Source organism: Bos indicus x Bos taurus, chromosome X, assembly GCF_003369695.1.
Source record: "Bos indicus x Bos taurus breed Angus x Brahman F1 hybrid chromosome X, Bos_hybrid_MaternalHap_v2.0, whole genome shotgun sequence".
Lineage (NCBI taxonomy): Eukaryota > Metazoa > Chordata > Mammalia > Artiodactyla > Bovidae > Bos > Bos indicus x Bos taurus.
Genome location: NC_040105.1, coordinates 29,080,412 through 29,101,587, shown reverse-complemented (window position 1 = coordinate 29,101,587; position 21,176 = coordinate 29,080,412). Strand labels below are relative to the sequence as shown.

The 21,176-nt window shown below is 44.1% G+C and overlaps 1 protein-coding gene across 1 annotated transcript; it reads right to left on the bottom strand.

Annotated features, from left to right (window-relative positions):
* Nucleotides 1-8,705: 8,705 nt before the first annotated feature.
* Nucleotides 8,706-10,067, bottom strand: LOC113887885 (melanoma-associated antigen B4-like). Its single transcript, XM_027535141.1, has 2 exons — nucleotides 9,025-10,067; nucleotides 8,706-8,833 (listed from the first exon to the last, which is right to left on the bottom strand). Exons 1-2 carry the CDS (start codon nucleotides 10,031-10,033, stop codon nucleotides 8,739-8,741), a joined length of 1,104 nt encoding a protein of 367 aa, XP_027390942.1. The 5' UTR covers nucleotides 10,034-10,067; the 3' UTR covers nucleotides 8,706-8,738.
* Between the last annotated feature and the right edge of the window lie 11,109 nt (nucleotides 10,068-21,176).

The window sequence follows — 21,176 nt, the reverse complement described above, 5'->3', positions numbered from 1 at the left end:
GAAAACCATTGGTGGTCAGTTTTTTGAGATCACAATTTACTACTGAAACTGCTCATCAGGGACGAATAGTGCTATTCATGGTCCATAAGTGTGTGTGTGTGTGTGTGTGTGTGTGTGTGTGCGCGCGCGTGCATAACTTTTGATAAATTTAATATTTTCATATTTGTGTATATTTTATGGTTCAGTTCAGTTCAGTTCACTCACTCAGTCATGTCTGACTCTTTGCGACCCCATGAATCACAGCACACCAGGCCTCCCTGTCCATCACACACTCCCAGAGTTCACTCAGACTCACGTCCATTTAGTCGGTGATGCCATCCAGCCATCTCATCCTCTGTCATCCCCTTCTCCTCCTGCCCCCAATCCCTCCCAGCATCAGAGTCTTTTCCAATGAGTCAACTCTTTGCATGAGGTGGCCAAAGTACTGGAGTTTCAGCTTTAGCATCATTCCTTCCAAAGAAATCCCAGGGCTGATCTCCTTCAGAATGGACTGGTTGGATCTCCTTGCAGTCCAAGGGACTCTCAAGAGTCTTCTCCAACACCACAGTTCAAAAGCCTCAATTCTTTGGCGCTCAGCCTTCTTCACAGTCCAACTCTCACATCCATACATGACCACAGGAAAAACTATAGCCTTGACTAGACGGACCTTTGTTGACAAAGTAATGTCTCTGCTTTTGAATATGCTATCTAGGTTGGTCATAACTTTCCTTCCAAGGAGTAAGCGTCTTTTAATTTCATGGCTGCAGTCACCATCTGCAGTGATTTTGGAGCCCCCAAAAATAAAGTCTGACACTGTTTCCCCATCTATTTCCCATGAAGTGATAAAATAGACTAGTATCTACATAAATTTTATGCATTCATGACAGCTTTTTCTTAATCTTTTTATATTCCTAGGATATGCGAGTCACCTGTTTTTTCAAGTCATCTCAAACCTCTGAATAGTTTTCCAATGTATTTATTGAAAAAAATTCATCTATATGTGGACCTGCACAGTTGAAATTTGTGTTGTTCAAGGGTCGACTACATACAAGGAATTGGCAATGCTGAGTCGTAGGATAGTTACAGTTGTGATTTTCTGAGGAACCTCCACACTTCTTTTCCATAGTGGCTGTGCCAATTTATATTCCCAGCAACTGTGTGCAAAGGTTCCCTTTTCTCAACACCCTTGCCAAAACGTGTTATCACTTGGTTTTTGATAATAGCTCTCCCAACAGGTATGAGGTGATCTCTTACTGTGGTGTGGATTATCATCTCTCTGGTGGTTAGTGATGCTGAGCTCCTTTTCATATAGCTGTTGGGCATTTGTATGTCTTCTTTGGAAAATATTTAGGTTCTTTGCTCCTTTTTTAGTTATTTTCAATTAATTAGTCTGTTATTGAGTTGTCTGAGTTCCTTTTATATTAAGTTATCAGACATATGGCTTGCAAACTTTTTCTCCTATTCCACCTTTTCATTTAGTTGATTGTTTCCATTGCTATACAGAATCTTTTTAATTTGATGTAGTGCCATTTATTTTTGTTTTTCTTGCCTGTGTTTCTGTTGTCAAATTACAAAGAACAACAACAACAAAAAAACTAAAATCCCCAGAACATTGCCAAGACAAACGACAAAGAGTTCTCCCCTATGTGTTCTTCTAACTGTTTTAAGGTTTCTGATCTCATTTTTAAGTCTTAAATCCATTCTGCATTTTTTGAGTATGATGTAAGATACGACTCCAGTTTGATACTTTTCATGCAAATATTCAGTTTTCTCAACACTATTTGTTGACTGAGGATACTATCTTTTTCACTGTGTATTCTTTGTGCCTTTGTCAAAGATTACTTGACTATATGTGCATGGTTGTATTTCTAGGCTCTATTCTGTTCCATTGGTCTGTGTATCTATGTATATGCTGGTATCATATTGTCTTGAACAAAGGCAAGAAGAGCCAGGCTTCCACCTTTGCTCGTCTTTCTCAACGTTATTTTGTCTATCCAAGGTCTTTTGTGGTTTCATAAGAATTTTAGCATTTCTATTTCTCTGGAAAATTCCAGTGGAATTATGACACACAGTACATTAAGTCTGTAGATCACTTTGGGCAGTATGGATATTTGAACAGTATGACTTCTTCCAATCCATATACTTGGGACATCTTTTTATTTGTGTCTTTTCCAATTTGTTCCATCAGTGTCTTGTTGCCTTCAGTGTACAGACATTTCACTTCCTTGATTAAATTTATTTCTAAGTACTTTATTCTTTTTGACATATTTGAAATAGAACTGTTTTCTTAACTTCTTTTTCAGATAGGTTGTTGTCAGTATTTAGAAGCACAACTCACTTTTCTGTGATATTTTGTGTCCTGCACCTTTCTTGAATACCTTTCTTAGTACTAACAGTTTCCTGGACACTCAAAACATTCACCCCATTGTCACTTTGCCCTACCAGGAAAGGTCGCAATCTCTTTTGGTACCAAGCTGTACCAGCCCGAGACAGGGGGTGATGCCAATAGAGTCAAATCACTGGGCTTATGCATTGCAAGTGCAGCTGATCTAAGTTTTATGCTTACCTGTGGTACTGCAATTTCTTAATTGGGTTCTAGACCTTTTATAAAGGTATTTTGTTACTTATACAATTTTAAAATCTGGGCTGCTGAAGGGAAACAGGGGCTGGGAATTCCTGTTCCACTGTATTGCAGATGCCACACAGTCAAGACCCTTTTCTTTATTTCCTGATAACAACAATTTCACTTAGTCTTCATTCACATTGGCAAGAAACTCCCAATACTTTTGACATGTTATCTTTCTCTGAATCACAGAGATTCAAGGATTTCTGATTCATTATCTGATTCATTATAGAAAATACCAAAAGCTTTATACTTATACTGAAAAACAGTAATAAATGGGATATACTTTGTTCATAAACACAGATACGGGAGTCAAAGAAACCTTCAATTACAAGGAAGAATATTTCAATACTATGAAAAAGAAAGCCCTAAGCAGAAAAAGATACATATCCCAGTTACTGAGGTCAAGCAAGAACAAAAAAAGACATAAAATGTATTCCCTTAAGCTCCATCTTGGCACTCAATTACTTGGAATACTTACTTCTCTTTTCAACCTCAAGATGAAGGATCTGCCCTGGATGTCACTATGTGGGAGGAGCTGGAGGACTTAGATCTGGAACGTGCCCTGCCCATGGCAGTAGCACTCTCTCTCAGCTCTCAAGGCCTCTCTCTACCTCATCCTATGATGAAATTCAGGACCTCCGAGGGCTGACAGCAGCAAGTGGACACTACAGAACCCCAGTGGTTCTGGGTGGCTATTTCTTTCACTTTTTATTAAGGGACTTCACATATATATTTGACAATTCCTACTCTGACCTGAGATTGCCCTCCTTAGACAAAAGGTTTCAAGTCCCTGACAACTATACTGTGACAACAGACAAAAGAGATGTTCAACTTGAGGTCTCTCCCTGGATCCTTCTTATACCTAATATTCCTGGGTGTGCTTTCCTCAGTCCAGATGTATGGGTGTCCCCCTATAAGCCCTTGGCCCTTTGATTAAAGGCTTCTTAGGAAATGCCACATCCCTGAAAAGCCCTGATCAGTTTCCCTACTCCAAACCTTGCAGAGAAGGAGTCCCTGTCCTAGAAGTGATAAGAGATGGGAAATCCATGACATAAATAAGGGGGCCCAGGTAGAGACCTGTGAGAGAAACAAAATGTGGTAACCTGGCCGTCTGTCCTTTAGCCAGACTTCTCAGGCAATCTCTGTTCTAATAAATAAATTTTATATTTTAGATCTAATAGATATTTTCTATACAAAAAAATGCTTATGTGATGATTGTTTTGTGAGTCCTTGATCTTTAAGCTTATTTGAAACCTCATATGTATGCATAAATGATCTTATTGCCAGCAAATATTATCTTTTTTCCTCTCTTCATATGTCACATTTGTTTTGGCATTATTATTATTATTGCTCTGGCTATGTATTACAATGTAATAGTTTGACCTCAGAGTCTTTCTTCTTATTGCTTCCAATACATTTCACAGTAATGAGAATAAGAAGGGAATTAAGGGTACAAGGTCAGCTCAGGCTTGCAGGAGTGAGAGGGTGAGCTTTAGACTAACTCAGATCAAGGGCCTATGTCACTTACCAGCCATGGAAAAGTTTGTCACATCATTAAACTGAGAGAGCCTCGGGCTCTTTAACTGTGAAGGGAGTTTGACAAGCCCTGTCTGGAAAGACTGGTGGCATGTGGTGGTAACTGTAAAGCATCTGTCACAGGGCCTGGCAGGCACCATATCCCTCCCTTCTCATGACTGGTGCCTGCACTTTCCAACAAAGATCTGACCTCCCTTAGGGCTGATATCGAGCTTCCCTGGTGGCTCAGCAGTAAAGGATCCGCCTGAGATACAGGAGCTGCAGGAGACACAGACTCAGTCTCTGGGTCAGAAAGATCCCCTGGAGGAGGAAATGGCAACCCAGCCTAGAATTCTTGGAATTCTTGGAATATCCCATGGACAAAGGAGCCTGGCAGGGGTACAGTCCATGGAGTCACAAGAGAGTGAGACATGACTTAGCAATTCAACAAGAAGAAGAAGGCCTGGTATAAAGAAGTGAGGGAGAGCCTTGCCTGACAGTCTTCCCCTGAGCTTTCTAGAACTGACATCAAAGGGGAGGGCAGGACTCTCCTTTGTACCCTCTATTCAGGGATGAGTAGACCCCTCAGTCTCCACTCGAGCTTCACAATTTGACTTCTGGTGGGGCCTGGGGAATCCCCTCCTTCTTGACCTGAGGCCTATCTCCTCATAGTAAGACCGATACCTCCCTGTGAGCCTGGAGGAGGAAATCAGAGTGGCCTTATCTAGCCACCCCTCCCCATAGTCTCACAAGAATGAAAGCTGTGGCAAGCTCCTTGAGGATGACAGGTGGTTCCTCTCAGGGTCCCAAATTTGACTCTCAGCCAAGCCCAAGACTCCCCCCTCTGTTGACATGGGACCACCACCATCAGACCAAAACCCTAACTTTCCTGCTACTCTTCAGTCAGAGCTGAAGGGCCCCTTGGCCTGACAACTCTACCTGTGGCCTTCTAGCCTGACAGTAGGGAAGATTCTCTGTGGCCATCCTGGTATGTATGTTTAGACAGTTTTACCATCCTCACTCTGACTTGGAAATAACCTGGAAATATTCACAAACTGGAAATATTCCCTGACTTGCCTTAAAGCTTCTCCCCTCAGGCCCCCAATTCCGAGACCCCCAAGGAAGAAGTGGAGTTTGCCTCATCGGGCCACAACAGGCTGTGGTCTTCCGAGGCTAACAGTAGTGGAAGCAATGTGTTCTGCCCCCATTGTTTTGAGATGGATGGTCTTTTCAGTCATCAGGGTCCTTGCCTTCTGGTACAATCTGGAAATCATCCTTCTGCTGACCTGTGGTCGCTCTGTTTGATCAGGATTCCTTACCTCCATGTGATCCTCTGGGAGGAAGTGAGTAGGACTCACCATGTCACCAGGCCTAAGTGGCACAGTCTAAGACCTAACAGGGACAGTGCCCTCCGTGGCCCCCTTCTTTCTGAGAGGGATCCTTCATTGTCAGTCAGTGCCATCAATTGAACACTATTAGGAACTGGGTACCCTACATCAGCTAAATGAGGCCTCCCCATTAGCCCAAGGACTTTAAGGCCCTGAAGCCATTCACCTTCAGAAAATAAGGGATAAACTTAGTCTGAAAGCCCTGCCTGTTCCCTCCCAGGGCCCATTACATTTGCAGGACTTTCTAAGAATTTATTGTAATGGGCTAGTTGCCTGCCGCACTCCTCAGACAAGAGTGTGCCACTGTCATACCTGGGATTTCCACTCTCTGATGAACAGCCCGCCTATAAACCAAGGTCCTCATCTCCTTGACACCAACCAGGCAGAAGTCACGGGGCCCTTGAGCTGGCCAGCACTTACCTATGCCTCCCAGGGCTAACTGGAGAAGATGAGCTAAGTGTAGTCCTGTTGGCTGTGAGTTGAGGGGCTTCCATATCCACACCCTGGGTCTTCACTTTGACTCTGCACCCTTCCTGGGGCTCTATTCTCTGCTGATCTGAGGCTGAGGGCTCTGCTGATTCCCAAAATCCCTACCTTCCCGGGACCTGAGTTGAAAGTGTTAACTACAGCAGCCCGGATTGTTCTGGACTTCGTATACTTGCCAATAAGGACAAGTATATCTTTACAGGTTCCTACTATGGGGCTGTATCTTTCCATCACCCTCATTCAGGTTAATCACTGTCATTTCTGAGAGATTGATCCTCTCTCCTCTACCAACCTCAGAACTCTGCACCAAGACCAAGTTTCTTAGGTCTCTGAGAAGCCTGAAGAATAAGCGAGGCCATGCTTAGCCCAACAGTTCTGAGATCCCCTGTGACTGAGAGCAGTTGGGAGTGCTGTTCCAGTGACCAACCTCCATATTCTGGGGTGTTGCTCTCCTCAATCCTCCTACATGGGGCCCTCATCTTGCTTTCTGTGTCTTGGATTAAAGGCTTCTGGGGAAATTCCACATCTCTGCAAACCCTTGAACTGTGTTTGCTCTGCAATGCTATGGAGAATGAATGGGTCCCTGTCCAGGAGTGATAGGAGATGGAGAAGCTACAGCCCAAGGCAGGAGTTCCAGGATAGGTGGTCATCCATCAGAGGAAAAAAGTACATAAATCTATCTCATCAGCCAGGGGAAGATTCTCATGTCATTTCTGTTCTGGTAGATTTACTTTCTACAGACAAGAGACTGTAAGCATGATATGGAGAGCCCTTGGTCTTCAGAGCTTATCTAACATGGCCAATGCACATGCTAATACTGTCACTGAATATCGTCTCTTTCATTTATCTATGAGTACTGAATAAGGGATATGCATTTCTGGTTAAATATATTTGGTATTCTTACTGCTCTGGCTACACATTCTGATGCAGTAGCTTGAGCACAAGGACATTCTTTTTTATCACCTAGGACAAATTTCGAAGTACTGAGAAAAACACTGAAATAAAAGTTACAGGGTGGGGACTTTCCTGGTGGTCCAGTGGCTAATACCTCAGGCTCCCAATGCAGGGGGCCCAGGTTCGATCCCTGGTCAGGGAAGTAGACCCCATGTGCTGCAACTAAGATCTAGCACAGCCAAATAAATAAATAAGAAAAAGGACAAGTGAGAAGTGAAAGTGAAGTTGCTCAGTCGTGTCCGACTCTTTGTGACCCCATGGGCTATAGCCTATCAGGCTCCTCTGTCCATGAGATTTTCCAGGCAAGAGTACTGGAGTGGGTTGCCATTTCCTTCTCCAGGGGATCTTCCCAACCCAGGGATCTAAATAGGGTCTCCTGCATTGCTGGCAGAGGCTTTTACCATCTGGACTTCCCTGGGCCATGAGGGAAGTCCAAAAGAGAGAATTACCATGTGAAAGTGAAAGTCACGTCTGACTCTGTGACCCCATGGACTGTACAGTCCATGGAGTCCATGGAATTCTCCAGGCCAGAATACTGGAGTGGGTAGCTTTTCCCTTCTCCAGGGGATCTTCCCAACCCAGGGATCAAACCCAGGTCTCCCACATTGCAGGAGGATTCTTTACCAGCTGAGCCACAAGGGAAATGAAATATCAAATGTTAAAAGTACTTGTTTAAAAGACAAGACAAGGGTATGTCTCAGGGTGGGGGGAGAAGAACAGTATGTACGCTACAGTAGTTTAGAGCAGTCTAGTCCTAGCTCTGTCATTTACCAGCCTTAAGTATTTTGGCACAAAACCAAACTCGAGCTCTATGAGCCTTGGGCTCTCCACTGTGAAGTGAGTTTGATAAACCCTGCCTTGTCAGGTATTTATGGAAAGCATCTGTCACAGCACCTGTCTCTATTGAGAAATTAGGGGCAATTGCAGTTATTACGATGATCTTGACCTCAGATGTTACATCAGCTGGGTTTCTTTTCTTTTTTTGCACCTATCAGATGTCAGAAACTATGCAGTGTTCTAACCAAAAGAAAAAAAAAAAATGACCCAACCTCCCCAATCAGCCAAAATTCTGCTTAGCAATGAAACCAAATTAATACATTCTCTCCACCCGCTCTTTACCCTGCTTTTTTTTTGTTCTTCTTGAAGTAGAGAGTCTCTCAGCCTCTTCCATAGAATGACAGCTTCCCTGGAAACTATAATTGAATGGGCAGAAACTGGGAGTTTCTTTGACTAAACATTGCCAGTACAGGCATGAAAGACTTCTTAAAAGCAGATGCTCAATTAATGTTTGTGTAAAAGAAGAGCCACAAATAAATCATTTGCTTTAATTTATATTCTCAAACATTCTTGAAAACCATAAGCAGATCCAAGCATATATCTTTTATATTTACAAAAAGGGAGACTAAAAAGAGAGTAAAGCAAACCAAAAATTGAAGAGCTTTTGGCTCTCTCTCTATGTATCTATGTTCTGAGCCTCTATTAGTGTGGTGTCTTTCACATTTCTAAGGATATTCTTATCCTAAAGTGATGTTATTCTCATCCGGGATCACAAAAGTGATATGAGGATTTCCAATATGCATTTCAAAAAACAAAATTGTTACTCATAAATTTCACATAGAGCAAACTGTGTGTGACCCATTTTACTCAAATACTTGTATTATAAACCTAAATAAACTTTCTGTTGAAAAAACAAAGAACTGAAAACTAGGGGGGGCGGAGCAGGGAATCAACAGGAACACAGGTTGACAGGCTTTTCTGACCACAAAGTGAAGAACGGCCTTCAGACCACACTAGGGGCGAGATGAGTGGCTGGATACGGCCCTAGCGTGGGCACTGGCCGAGGCAGAAGGGCCAGCACTGGCTGCAGCAGAAATGCCAGGCCTGGCTGAGGCAAGATACTCAGCCTGGGCTGCAGCAGAAGGGCCATCCCAGACCGAGGCAGACATGCCTGCAGTAACCCAGGCAGACATGCCAGCCATGCCCGAGGCAGAAGTGGCAGCATGCCCGAGGCAGAAGTGCCAGCCATGCCCGAGGCAGAAGTGCCAGCCATGCCCGAGGCAGAAGTGCCAGCCATGCCTGAGGCAGAAGTGCCAACCCTGGCTGCAGCTCTGGCCCCGGTGCTCTCTACTTCCTGTCTGAAAGACTCCTCATACTGCGCCAGGCAGGCATCAGGGACTGTATCATTGACCTTGGCCCAAAACTCCATGACTTTATTCTTGTTGGTTTCTGTAAGCGCTTTAGGACCCCACAGGAACTCATAGCGAGGGGGATCGCTGCCAGGCACCTGGTTGTATTCCAGGTACTCTTCTTGCACCAGATCTTCTGTAATGAGCTTCCTGGTGTCTCCAAAGATGAAGTGCCTTCTTCCATCATAGATGCCCAGAATATTCAGTAACTTCCAGATGTGCTCCTCAGAGATACGGGGGCCATTCAGGTAGATGAAACTCAGCAGAGGCATCAGAAGACCATTCTTAGGCAACCCCAAGTCACCTCTCATAGACTCACTGTCGCTGAGATCTAGGTTGCTCACCAGGGTATAGCAGTGACTGTTGGGCCTGACTTCCTTCAGCACCAGGCCAAACACAATCTCCATGTGCTCAGAGGCCCTGCTGAGGATCTCTGGGAATTGCTTCATGTACCTTCTACCGATTGCCTTCAGCATTTCAGACCTCTTAATGAGCTCCCTCATCTTATACTTATACAGCATGTGCTGCACCAACATCTGTGCCTTCTTGGTCAGAAGATCTCTGTGAGAGCTCGCAGCAGCAGCTGAGGCCTGGGAGGAATTTTCACGTTCCTGAACTTGGCCCCTGGCACCTACACCAGATCTCGAGCATGCTGTGCCACCACCACCAGATCTTATAGCACCTGCAGCAGCACTGGTGGTGCCTTGGGCTCCCTGACGCCCCTTGGGGGTGCCAGCAGCAGACAAGCTTGAGGGAGCACTCTCTGAATAAGGAAGGGAGGAGGAGGTGGTCTCTTCTCCTCGAGATGTGGTGGCCTGATCATGAAGAACCTGGGTCTCAGACCGGGCCTGGTGACATTTCTCATGAGCACGGACCTTACTCTTCTGCCCACGGGGCATGATGGCTGTGGTCAGGGACCACAGGCAGGATTCTGGGCCAGTAGACAGGAGATTGGGGCACCTGGAGGATGGAGAATGAGGTGACATGAGCACCTTAAAACAGGGAGATTCTACCTTGGCCTAATCAAAGGCCACCTCTGCAGGTGTCCTTGAGGACACTGCCCTAGGAACCCACAAGCCTCCTGTTTTCCTGCTCAACCTGTCGCCACATAATCCCACAGAGGAAGAACAGAGGCCTTAGACATTTCCTCTGCATCCTCTCAGCCGTGCTTTGGATTTACTGAGGTGACAGCAGGTCCCAGCAGTGGGGTCCTCTCAGCTCATCTTTAGTATTACCATGTCAAGTCCTGGCGGAGCCTGGGCACCCTTCTCTCTGCTACTCTGATACAGACACTTTAGACCTCCACATGATCCAGAAGCAAGTGAAAGGATGCCTCAGTCCACCTCTCTATAAGGGGATACCCAGTGCTGAGAGCTCAGTAGGGTTTTTTCCATCCCGAGTTCACTGGGATCATCATTCAAGGTCCTTACCTTGGCTCCTTAAAACATTGGGCACCATTCTCCATTTGCTGACTGGTGGCTGCACCTTCAGACTAGACATTTCCCCTCCCCTACACTTGCTATAAAGCAGTGAAGTAGATGCTCAACCTGACAGTCCTTCCCTGAGATTTCCTGGGCTGAAATCCAAGGGTTGGGATAAATGCATTGAGTACTCACTCAGGTTCCTCAACTAGGCTCCTGGCAGAGAAGCTCCACTTTCTCCTGAATTGATGCCTGGGTGATAGTAAAAGCCAATCACTCTGTGTCCCAACAGGAGGAAGTTAAGATGACCTTATCTTACCAAACACAGTCTTCTAAGAACAGGTGCTGTTACAGGCAGGTTGATGTCCCTGTGGTCCCACACAGATCCCAATTCAAGGCCTATAGTATTTTTTTGCTTCTCTTTTCTTCTCTATGTCTTTTTAAAATTAAATGTATTTACTATTGATTGGAGGATGATCACTTTACAGTATTGTGTTTGTTTCAGCCGCACATCAATAAGAATGAACCATAGGTATAGCTTATGTCCCCTCCCTCTTGAAACTCCCTCGCACCTCCCACCCCATCCCACTCCCCTAAGCTATTACAGAGCACTGGGTTTGAGCTCTCTGTGTCATACGACTAATTCCCACCGGTTATCTATTTCATATATGGTAATGTGTATGTTTTCAATGTTACTCTCTCAGTCTGTCCCTCCCTCTCTTTCCCCCACTGTGTCCACGAGTGTGTTCTCTATGTCTGCATCTCCACTGCTGCCCTGCAAATAGGTTCATCAGTACCATCTTTCTGAAATCCATGTATATGTGTTAATATACAATACTGGCTTTCCTCTTTCTGACTTAATTCACTCTGCATAAAAAATTAGGACTAAAATTACCACATCAGCCAACAATCCCATTACTGGGCATATTCCCTGAGGAAACAGTAACTTAAAAAACACTTGTACTCCAATGTTCGCTGCAGCACTCTTTACAATAGCCAGTACACAGAAGCAACCAAGGTCTACATTTGACTTATGACAGGGTCTAAAATTTCTCAATCTGCTGACCACACCCCTCGGACCAGGGCGGAGTGGTCTGAGGGGAGTTGCTTTTCCCCTTTAGCCCGCAGTGGGAACTGCCATGTATTCTTGAGGTCTCAAAGGGATGATGACAGGGAGGATGTGGTCTGAATGATGTGGTGTGGAACATCCCCACAGCCCCAGAGGTTCTCACCATCCCACAAGGGAACCTGAAACTCTCCCTTCCCAACCTGACGCTCCCCACTTTGACCTGGTCTCTCACTTCCCTGAGATGATCTGGGAAATGTCATGTCAAAACGCCCGATTCTCCCAGTCCTCAAAATAGGACTGGCGCTTTCTGTGACTCCATTTCTTATGGGAGGAGCCCCCATCCTGACTCAGTGTCACAGCCATTAATATTGTTGGTGACTAGGTCCCTTTGTTGAACTCGGTTTATTCCATTACAGCAAGGCTCTCACTTCCCCAAAACCACCTCCAGTGGACACCAGGGGGCACCACAGTTGGCCAGCTCTACCCGGGGCATCCTAGAGCCCAGTATAGGGGGGCCGCTCAGTGTGGCCCCCTTCACGGTGTCGAAGTCTGCTCATCAGCCCTCAGGGCTTTCATCTAGGTCCTTGAGCTCCTCCGGGGATAGAATCCGGGCCTACTCCCACAGACCAACGCCTTAGCCTCAGACACTCTAGACCACATTCAGCCAACAGCTCCGAGGGACTCATAAGAGCCATATCACAGGGGTGGGATGTGGATGGGTCACTTTTATTACTGGGAGGGTTGGGAAAGTCCCTTTAGCTCCATTCAGGTCCTCACCTTGGTTCTGGACGAGTCCTGCACACTGAGTCTCCGCCAAACAGTCCCCGCGGCTACCGGTCAATCCGCTGGCTTTCAAAGCGGGAGTGGAGGGGTGCTGCGTAAGGTCCTACGTGGGGTCTCCAGGGATAACGGCAGGGACAGTGTGCTACGGGAACCCCAGTAGCTCAGTATTCATTCGTCCTTGGTCCTCCTTGTGCAGTGTATCAAAGCCCAGGATGCCCCTTCCTATGAACCCGAGTCTTCCAGCTCCCAAACAAAGCCCTTGCCTTCCCAAGTGCCTAGTGGTGTGAGGCCAGCTCTGCCCTGAGCATCTCTGCTTGTCAGGTGGGTTGCCACTCTGTGAGCCTCCTTCGTTGGGGGAGAGATCCTCTCACTAGCACTGATGGTCTTCACCTTATGTCCAGTTATGTTCAAGACACCCCCATCTGCAGATCTGGGTTCTGATCTGGCTAGAGGAGACTCAGCCCTCCCTAAGATCACACAGGTTGAATGAGCGGACCACTCAGATGTAGCTCCTGTGGGCTTCACAGGGCTAAGAATTTACAGAATTCTGTTTGGTTCCCTCTGCAGGGGTCCCCGCTAACACTCAGCATTGCATGTGAGGTGCTCCTTGGATTCAAGTCCCTCACTCTGCGAAACTGCAGCTGATTGTATTAGACAGAGGTCTCACCTCGCTAAAACTTTCTAGACTGAAATCAACCAGACATCTGCGCCCAGAGCTTCCTGGGGACGACAGCATCAGTGATTTTCCAGGGCCTCCTTTTATAGGGTGTGCTACTGTGAGTACACTTTCAGGTCTTCACATTGACATATGACGAATCCTGTAACTGCACTCTGTTTTATGAAGCTTCTTGTCTTACATCAAGGTCCTAGTCTCCTGAGAATTCCAAGTTGGAAGTCAGGATGATCTTCATGTGATCCTAGTCCATCAGGGCCTCTGAGAATAGACAATGGGGATGCAACTTGAGTCCTTCTGATTCCTCTTGCTTAGCATCCTCACTACATCTACCACAGCCTGGGACTGCTCCTTCTACTGAGCTAAGATTCCTCTTCTTAGTCTTTGGGTGACCAGTATATCAAGGGGTGATTGTCTCGTTAGTCCTGCTTCATGGAGGTTCCCATATCAGCTTCTCGATTAAAGTCTTCCTGGGGATTGCATATTCCGACAAACAGTGAGCAGTTACCCTCTAGCAAATCTTGGAGAAAATGGGTCTCAGTCCCAAAAGTGATGTAAGATTAGAAAAATGCAGCAGAAATTAAGGAACTCAGGACAGATGTTATGATGTCAAAGAGATAGAGGTGATATGTTCCTGCTCTTCAGCCACATTTAGGGTGTGTGCTTAATCGCTCAGTCATGTTCCACTCTTTGTGACCCCAGCAGGCTCCTCTGTCCATGCAGATTCTCCAGGCAAGAATACTGAAGTGTGTTACATGCCCTCCACCAGGGATTGTGCCCAACCCAGAGATCGAACCCAGGTCTCCCACATTGCAGGCACATTCTATACCATCTGAGTCACCAGATTTAGGGCAGTTCTAAAATATTTACTCTCGGCACCTCCCTGTTGGTCCAGTGGTTATGCGCTCCCAATGCAGGGGTCCTCGGTTTGATCCCTCGTCAGGTAACTTCATCCCACATGCCACAACTATAAATCTCACATTCCACAACTAAAGAGCCTGCATGTGGCAACAAAGATTCCAAGTGTCACAACTAAGACCCAGAGCAGTCAAAAAATAAATAGAAATAACTACTTTTAATTAAAACAAATAAAATGTTTACTTTCTACATAGAAGGATAGCGCCAGATAATCTTGTAAGCCCTCGATTACTTGAGGGTGTCTGAATTTCCACATGCAGGTGATCATTTGCTAACTGAGCATTATCTCCTTCTCTCCTTTATTCACACCTCTTAATTATTTTGGTGTTTGTATTGCCTTGGCTATGTATTCCATCCCAGTGTTTCCGTCACAGAGTCCTTCTTTCTGTCACTCAAGATACATGTTGGAGTGCTAGAAGACAGTGAATTAACTGACTCATGAGCACCTCAGGCTGGGACAATGAAAGGGTACATGCTGTGGACAAATTCAGACCAGCGCTCTAGTCCCAGCTCTGTCTCTTATCAGTTGTGAGGACTTGGGTCCATCCCCAAACTCGGGGAGCCTCAGGTGAAGTGGCTTTTGTAGGGCTAGTGGCATGTAGCTAAAGCACCTGGCACACTGCCTGGACCACACTGGACTTTACACAATATCTGTTTTTACTATGATTATGGTTATTTTCATCCTGGAGGATACCACTGACCCTGAGGAATCTTTTAAATCCAGGAGATGTCAGAGAATCTGTGGCATTCTCGGACATGAAACACCAAATCAGTCCAAAATGCTGTTTAGAAAGAATCTTTCCTTTCCATTACTAGATCGTATTTTGAGTGTGGGGGTACTTTTTTAACTGAAAGAAATTCAAAGAATCTAAATTTGATTCTGAGACTAATTCTGTCTTCCTTCCCGGCTGCTCTTTCATCTGAACAACTCCTAGAGACTTCCTTAGTGGTCCAGGGGTTAAGACTCTGCACTCCCAATGCAGGAGACCTGGATTCCACTGCTGATCAGGGAACTAGGTCCCACATGCCACAGCTTTGCCACAACTAACAGTTCACATGCCACAACTAAAGATCCTATATGCCACAACTGAAACATTCCTCATGCTGCAACTAAAGAACTCGCAGGCTGCAAGGAAGATCAAGGATCATGCATGCCAAAGATAAGAGCAAGCATAGCCAAATAAATAAGTAACTAAAATAAGCCCTTATCTTCATCAATTTCATCATCACCTAAAATAGACTCACCTCACAGACTTTGGTGGAATTATCAACGTAGCCAAAAATGCTGAATGGAATGCCCTTTCAATAAAATGAGCTCTGTTTCCATGAGTCACAGCACAGTGTCAGCCCACTGGCTTCTGAGTTTCCAGTTTCATTCCACTATTACATTTATTGCACAGAATCTCCTTGGAGATGATGTGCATGAAACATCTAGGTTGTGCACTGTGTTCACGGGCACTGGGACAGGAGCACAGGGCACATTCCATCCCCTCCCCAGGGGGTATTTCTCTCTGGTCTACTCATGTTGCTGTTTAGTCACTCGGTCGTGTGTGACCCTTTTCTATCCCATGGACTGAACAGATTGCTCTGTCCATGGGATTCTCCAGGCAAGAATACTGGATGGGGTAGCCATTTCCTCCTCCAGGGGATCTTCCTGATCCAGGGAATGAACCCACATGTCCTGCATTGGCAGGTGGATTCTTGACCACTAAGTGTCCTGGGAAGCCTGATAATTGAAAAGTAATTGTTCAGGAATTGTTCCATTCCAGTCTTAAGTCTCTCAACTTTGAGACCCGCCATCTGAGGGTCTGACCCCTATTCAGTGTTTCCACAGCCTCCCTGGTGGGCTAGACCTGTAGCCTAACTTAAAACTACCTTCCACTGCCAGACTTTTATTGTCCTAAAGTCTCCAAGTGCCTTGCCTCAGTGTATTTACACTAGACTCCTCATGAGGAAGCCCTCAATCCCCTCACCTCCTTACACCTCATTTTTATTGGGCCCCTAGATCTTTGTTCACGAGCTACTTTATATGAATTGTTCTCTTAGACTCTAGACTTCTATAGGAAATGGTTCGGTTTATTTTTCTTAGCATCCCCAATACTACTCAGAAGCCTCCAAAGAACAGATGCTAAATTGATATTTGAAGAATTACAGTGAAAGTGTGCAAGAAGTAAAGTTTACTGGGTTTTCACTTCTCCCACATTCTTAAATAAGCTAAGCCAATCCAGGTATATACACTTCAGTTTTACAAAGAAAGACTATAAGGAATAAAACAAACCAAGAAGTGAATACCTCTCAAGACTTTTTTTTTTTTCTGTATCTGGTAATCACACAGACTTCACTGTGGAATAATTTCCATTCTTGCAAAAAATCCATATTTCAATATCATGTTTTCTTATTCTAAATGACAAGAAATGATTCAAGGATTTCAGTCTGTGCTATGTAATATGAAAATTCTTATTTTTCAACTTGATAATCTGCAGTACAAGGGAGAGCTGTGCCATTAGTATACTTAGACTCTGAAGCTAAACACATATTTTATTAAAAGGAACAACATTTAAAAACAGAAAAAAGAAAAACCTCTAATTTTTGCATATTGTATAGGATCACAAATACTTTATATGCTGTGTTTCCATGAGAAATACCTTGGCCCTCTACTAGTTGGAAGATTGCTTGCTGTCTTGAAATGCAATGTGAAATATCTGCTCAGACTTCACTAGGGGTGGGAGGAGCTTTGGACATGCTCTGAAAATTGCACTGGCCCTGGCACTGTAGGAGCCCTGGCTGCAGCTCTGGCTCTGGCTCGCTCTTCTTCAGCTCTCAAAGCTTCTTCATACCAGGATGCGAAGGCACTGCACTTGGTATCATTGACATTAGCCCCAAACTCCCACATTCTTTTATATATCTATATCTATCATGGAAGCACTCCATATTAGTTTACAAAGATCATGCTCATTATTTTTTATAGCTGTAGAGTACTCCACTCTGTGGATATATATCATGTTCCTTCAGTTAACATGTTCATGGATATGTAAGTATTTTCATAAAGTTGTGGATGGCTCTTCAGGGTTACTTTCTGAAAACTCTAATTACTGGCTCAAATGTAAAAGCATATTTAGTTTTCTGATAATACCAAGTTGTGTTTAGGGTCTAATCTTATTCTTTGACATGTTGCTGTCAAAGAATGAGATTAGTACATTATCTAACACTATATACAAAAATAAACTGAAAATGGATTAGAGACCTAATATGAGTGGAAACTATAAAACCCTTAGAAGGCACTATGAGTGGGCCATTCTTTGATATAATTGATAATAATATTTTTTTGGATCTGTCTCCTAATGCTAGGAAAATAAAAGCAAAAATAAATAAATGAGATGTATGTAAAGGTAAAAACTTTTGCACAGCAAAGGAAACCATCAGCAAAATGAAAAGACAACCTACTATATGGGAAAAAATATTTGCCAATGATATAACCAATAAGGGGTTAATATCCAAAATATATGAACAGCTTACATAACTCAACAGTTTAAAAAAAGAATTAAAAAAATGGGCAGAAGACTTAAATACACATTTTTCCAAAGAAGACATACAAATGGCCGAGAGGCACGTGAAAAGATGTTCAACATCGTTAATCATCATATGAATGCAAATTTAAACCACAATGAGGTATTATCTTATGCCTATCAGAAGGGCTATCATCCAAAAGGAACAGAAGTAACAAATGTTGGCGAGCATGTGCACAAGATCTGTACACTGTTGGTGGGGATGTCAATTGGTACAGCCACCATGGATAACAGTAAGGAGGGTCCTCAAAATCTAAAAAGAGAACTACCAAATGACCCAGAAAACCCACTCCCGGGTGTGTATCTGAAAAAAAAAAGAACCCCCTAATTTGGATGGTCTCCGTCAGGTACTCGATGCTTGTCTGAGTCTAAGGGTTTCCACTGCTCGTCTCCCCTTCCCCTCCAGCCTCATCTACTCTCTGCCAGTGACCCCACCCCAGTCCAACCTCCCTGTTTATTAAGAAGGCACCTGTGTCTGGCAGAGCCAGTGTGAGATGAAGAGGTAATCCTTCCCAGCCACCAGATAGTCAGGAGTTTTGGCCGGACCTTCACACACTGATAGTGAGGAGTCAGACAAAAAGCACAGACTGTGGCGCTGAAATGGATTAATAAGGAACTTAGTGAGGTGGCCAGGGACCCTCCAGCACAGTATTCTACAGGTCCAGTTGGGGATGATACATTTCACTGGGAAACCACAATTATGAAAAAGAACGGCAGCCCGTACTGAGGCAGTGTATTCTCTGTGCCAATTCATTTCCCTAAAGGCTACCCCTTCACACTACCTAAGGGTGCATTTGCAACAGAATTTATCATCCAGACATGAACACTAATGGCAGCACTCGGTTCGCTACTCTAAAATCACTGTGGTCTCTTGCTTCCATGATTTCTACAGTTCTGGTATCCATTTGCTCCCTGCTATGTGTTCCGAACCCCAATGACCCCCTCCCCAGTGCCAGAGGTTGCATAGATCTATAAAACAGACAGAGATGAGTACAACAGAATTTTTCAGGAATGGACTCAGAAGTATGCCATGTAATGCTAACTTAAAGTCACAATAACCTGCATTAAAGCTTGAATAAACTTTAAATTACTGTTTAAAATGAAACAAAAAATCCACTAATTCAAAAATTCCATGCACTCCAATGTTCATAGCAGCATTACTGACATTTGCCAAGGTACAAAAGTAATCTATATGTATACAACCTACACACACACACACTCACGCGTGCGTGTGTGCACGCATAATGGAATATTACTCAGTCATTAAAAAGAATGAACTTTTGCAATTTTTCAACAACATGTATGGAGTTGGAGGGTATTATGCTATTAATTAGTAAATAGTTGGACGGTATTAATGAAATAAGTGAGATAGAGGAAGACAAATGCTGTATGATACTACTGACATGGAGAATTTAAAAAATAAAAGACTAGGGGAATGAAGCAGACTCACAGATATAGAGAACAAGCTAGTGGTTACCAGCGGGGAGTGGCAAGCAGGAGGTGAAGGCCAGGGACAGAAGACTAAGAGGTGCAAACTAGGATGTATACAATAAGCAACAAGGATATATTGTACAACAAAGGGGATATAGCCAATATTTATAATAACTGTAAATGGAACATAACCTTTAAAGACTGTGAAGCACTTTGTTAATCATCTGTAATTTATAAAATATTGTACATCAACTATGAAAATGAAGTGAAAGTATTAGTTGCTCAGTCTTGTCCAACTCTTTTTGACCACATAGACTGTAGCATACCAGGCCCCTTTGTCCATGGAATTCTCCAGGCAAGAATACTGGAGTGAGTAACGATTCCCTTCTTCAGGGGATCTTCCTGACCCAGGGATTGAACCCAGGTCTCCTGTCTTTCATGCAGATTCTTTGCCATCTGAGCCACCAGGGAAGCCCACATCAACTATACCTCACTTTAAAAAAATCTACTCTCCCAGGAACTTTCACATATACAATACAGTATTATTAACTATGGGGTTCTCTGGTGGCTCAGCAGTAAAGAATCTTCCTGTTGATGCAGGAGATGAGGGTTTGATTCCTGGGTCAGGAAGATCCCCTGGAGAAGGACGTGGCAACTGGATCCAGTATCCTTGCATGAAAAATTCCCTAGACAGAGGAGGCTGGCAAGCTACAATTCATGGGGTTGCAGAGAGTAGGAAAACACTTGGCGACTTAACAACAACAATGATTAACTAGTCACCATGCTGTACATTATATCTCCAGGACTTCTTTATTTTGTACATGAAAGTTGTGAAAGTTTATGCCGTTTGGCCACTTACACCCATTTCATCCATCCTCCAACCCCCACTTGCGGCAACCACTAATCTATTCTCTGTGAGTTCATTTTTCAAAAATCTTCACATATAAGTGAGATTATACAGTATTTGTCTTTGTCTGACTTATTTCACTTAGCATAATGCCCTCAAGGTGCAACTGTGTTGCTGCAAATGGCCAGATTTCCTTTTTTTTTATTGGCTAAATAATATCTGAGTGAGGATGAGAGTGTGTGTGTGTGTGTGTGTGTGTCTATGTGACACTATCTTTATCCATTCATCCATTAATGGACAGTTATGTTGTTTTCATAACTTGGTTATGGTAAATAATGTTTCAATGAACATGGGGGGTGCAGATATCTTTTCCAGGTGTTGGCTTCATTTCTTTCAGCTAAATTTCCAGGAGTAGAGTTGCCAGATCACATGGTAGTTCTATTTTCAATTTTTTTATGAGCATCTATACTGTTTTCCATAGTGGCTGCATCACTTTACATTTTCATAAACCCACATTTTCTTTAATAATTTAAGTATATCCTAAATGCAAAAGTTATATATGCTCCAAAATTTAAAAGGTATGTATCTTTGAAATTTAGGAATGAGAGACTGAATACAGTAAGCTAGACCCATAACTGAACCACTTTAAATTTTTTTTTCTTTTCTTATCCTATCTTAGTGTGGGGTTTTTCACATTACCAAGGATACCCCTATTCCAATGCCATGTAATGTTGCTCTGGATCACACAGATGATTTAAAATTTTTCAGTTTGTATTTCAGAAAGCAAAATTCTTATTTCTAAGTCTGGTAAACAGCAATAAGTGTGTGACCCCATGTCATTCATAAGCTTATGATCTGAATCTAAATAAACTTAGTACTGAAAAGAAAATCACTTGAAAATTACCGCCTCACCCCCCGCAAGAAAAGGATAAGTCAAAAAGTTATTGACGCATATCAGGAACACAGGTTGACAGGCTTTTCTGATCACAAAGTGAAGAACAGTTTCAGACCACACTAGAGGTGAGACGAGTGGCTGGATGCGGCCATGGATTGGGCACTGGCCACAGTAGGGCCATCACTGCCCGAGGTAGAAGTGCCAGCCCTGGCTGCAGCCCTGGCTCCAGTGCTCTCTACGTCCTCTCTCCAAGTCGCCTGATAATGGGGGCAGGAATGCAGTGGGGACAGTATAGTTGACCTTGGCCAAAAACTCCAGGGCTTCTACCTTGCTGGTTTCCATAGCGGCTCTCAGACCCCACAGGAGTGCTCTCGTATCCCCCCATAGCGAGGGGGATCACGGCCAGGCAGGGGGATTGTGACCAGGCAGTGTGAAGAGA

What these genes read in the sequence shown, in the direction of transcription:
- LOC113887885 (XM_027535141.1), bottom strand. Translation starts at nt 10,033, where the DNA reads ATGCCCCGTGGGCAGAAGAGTAAGGTCCGTGCTCATGAGAAATGTCAC. An exon ending in GGTTGGCACTTCTGCCTCAG is followed by an intron (nt 8,834 to 9,024) that starts GCATGGCTGGCA and finishes ATCTTGCCTCAG; the next exon opens with CCAGGCCTGGCATTTCTGCT.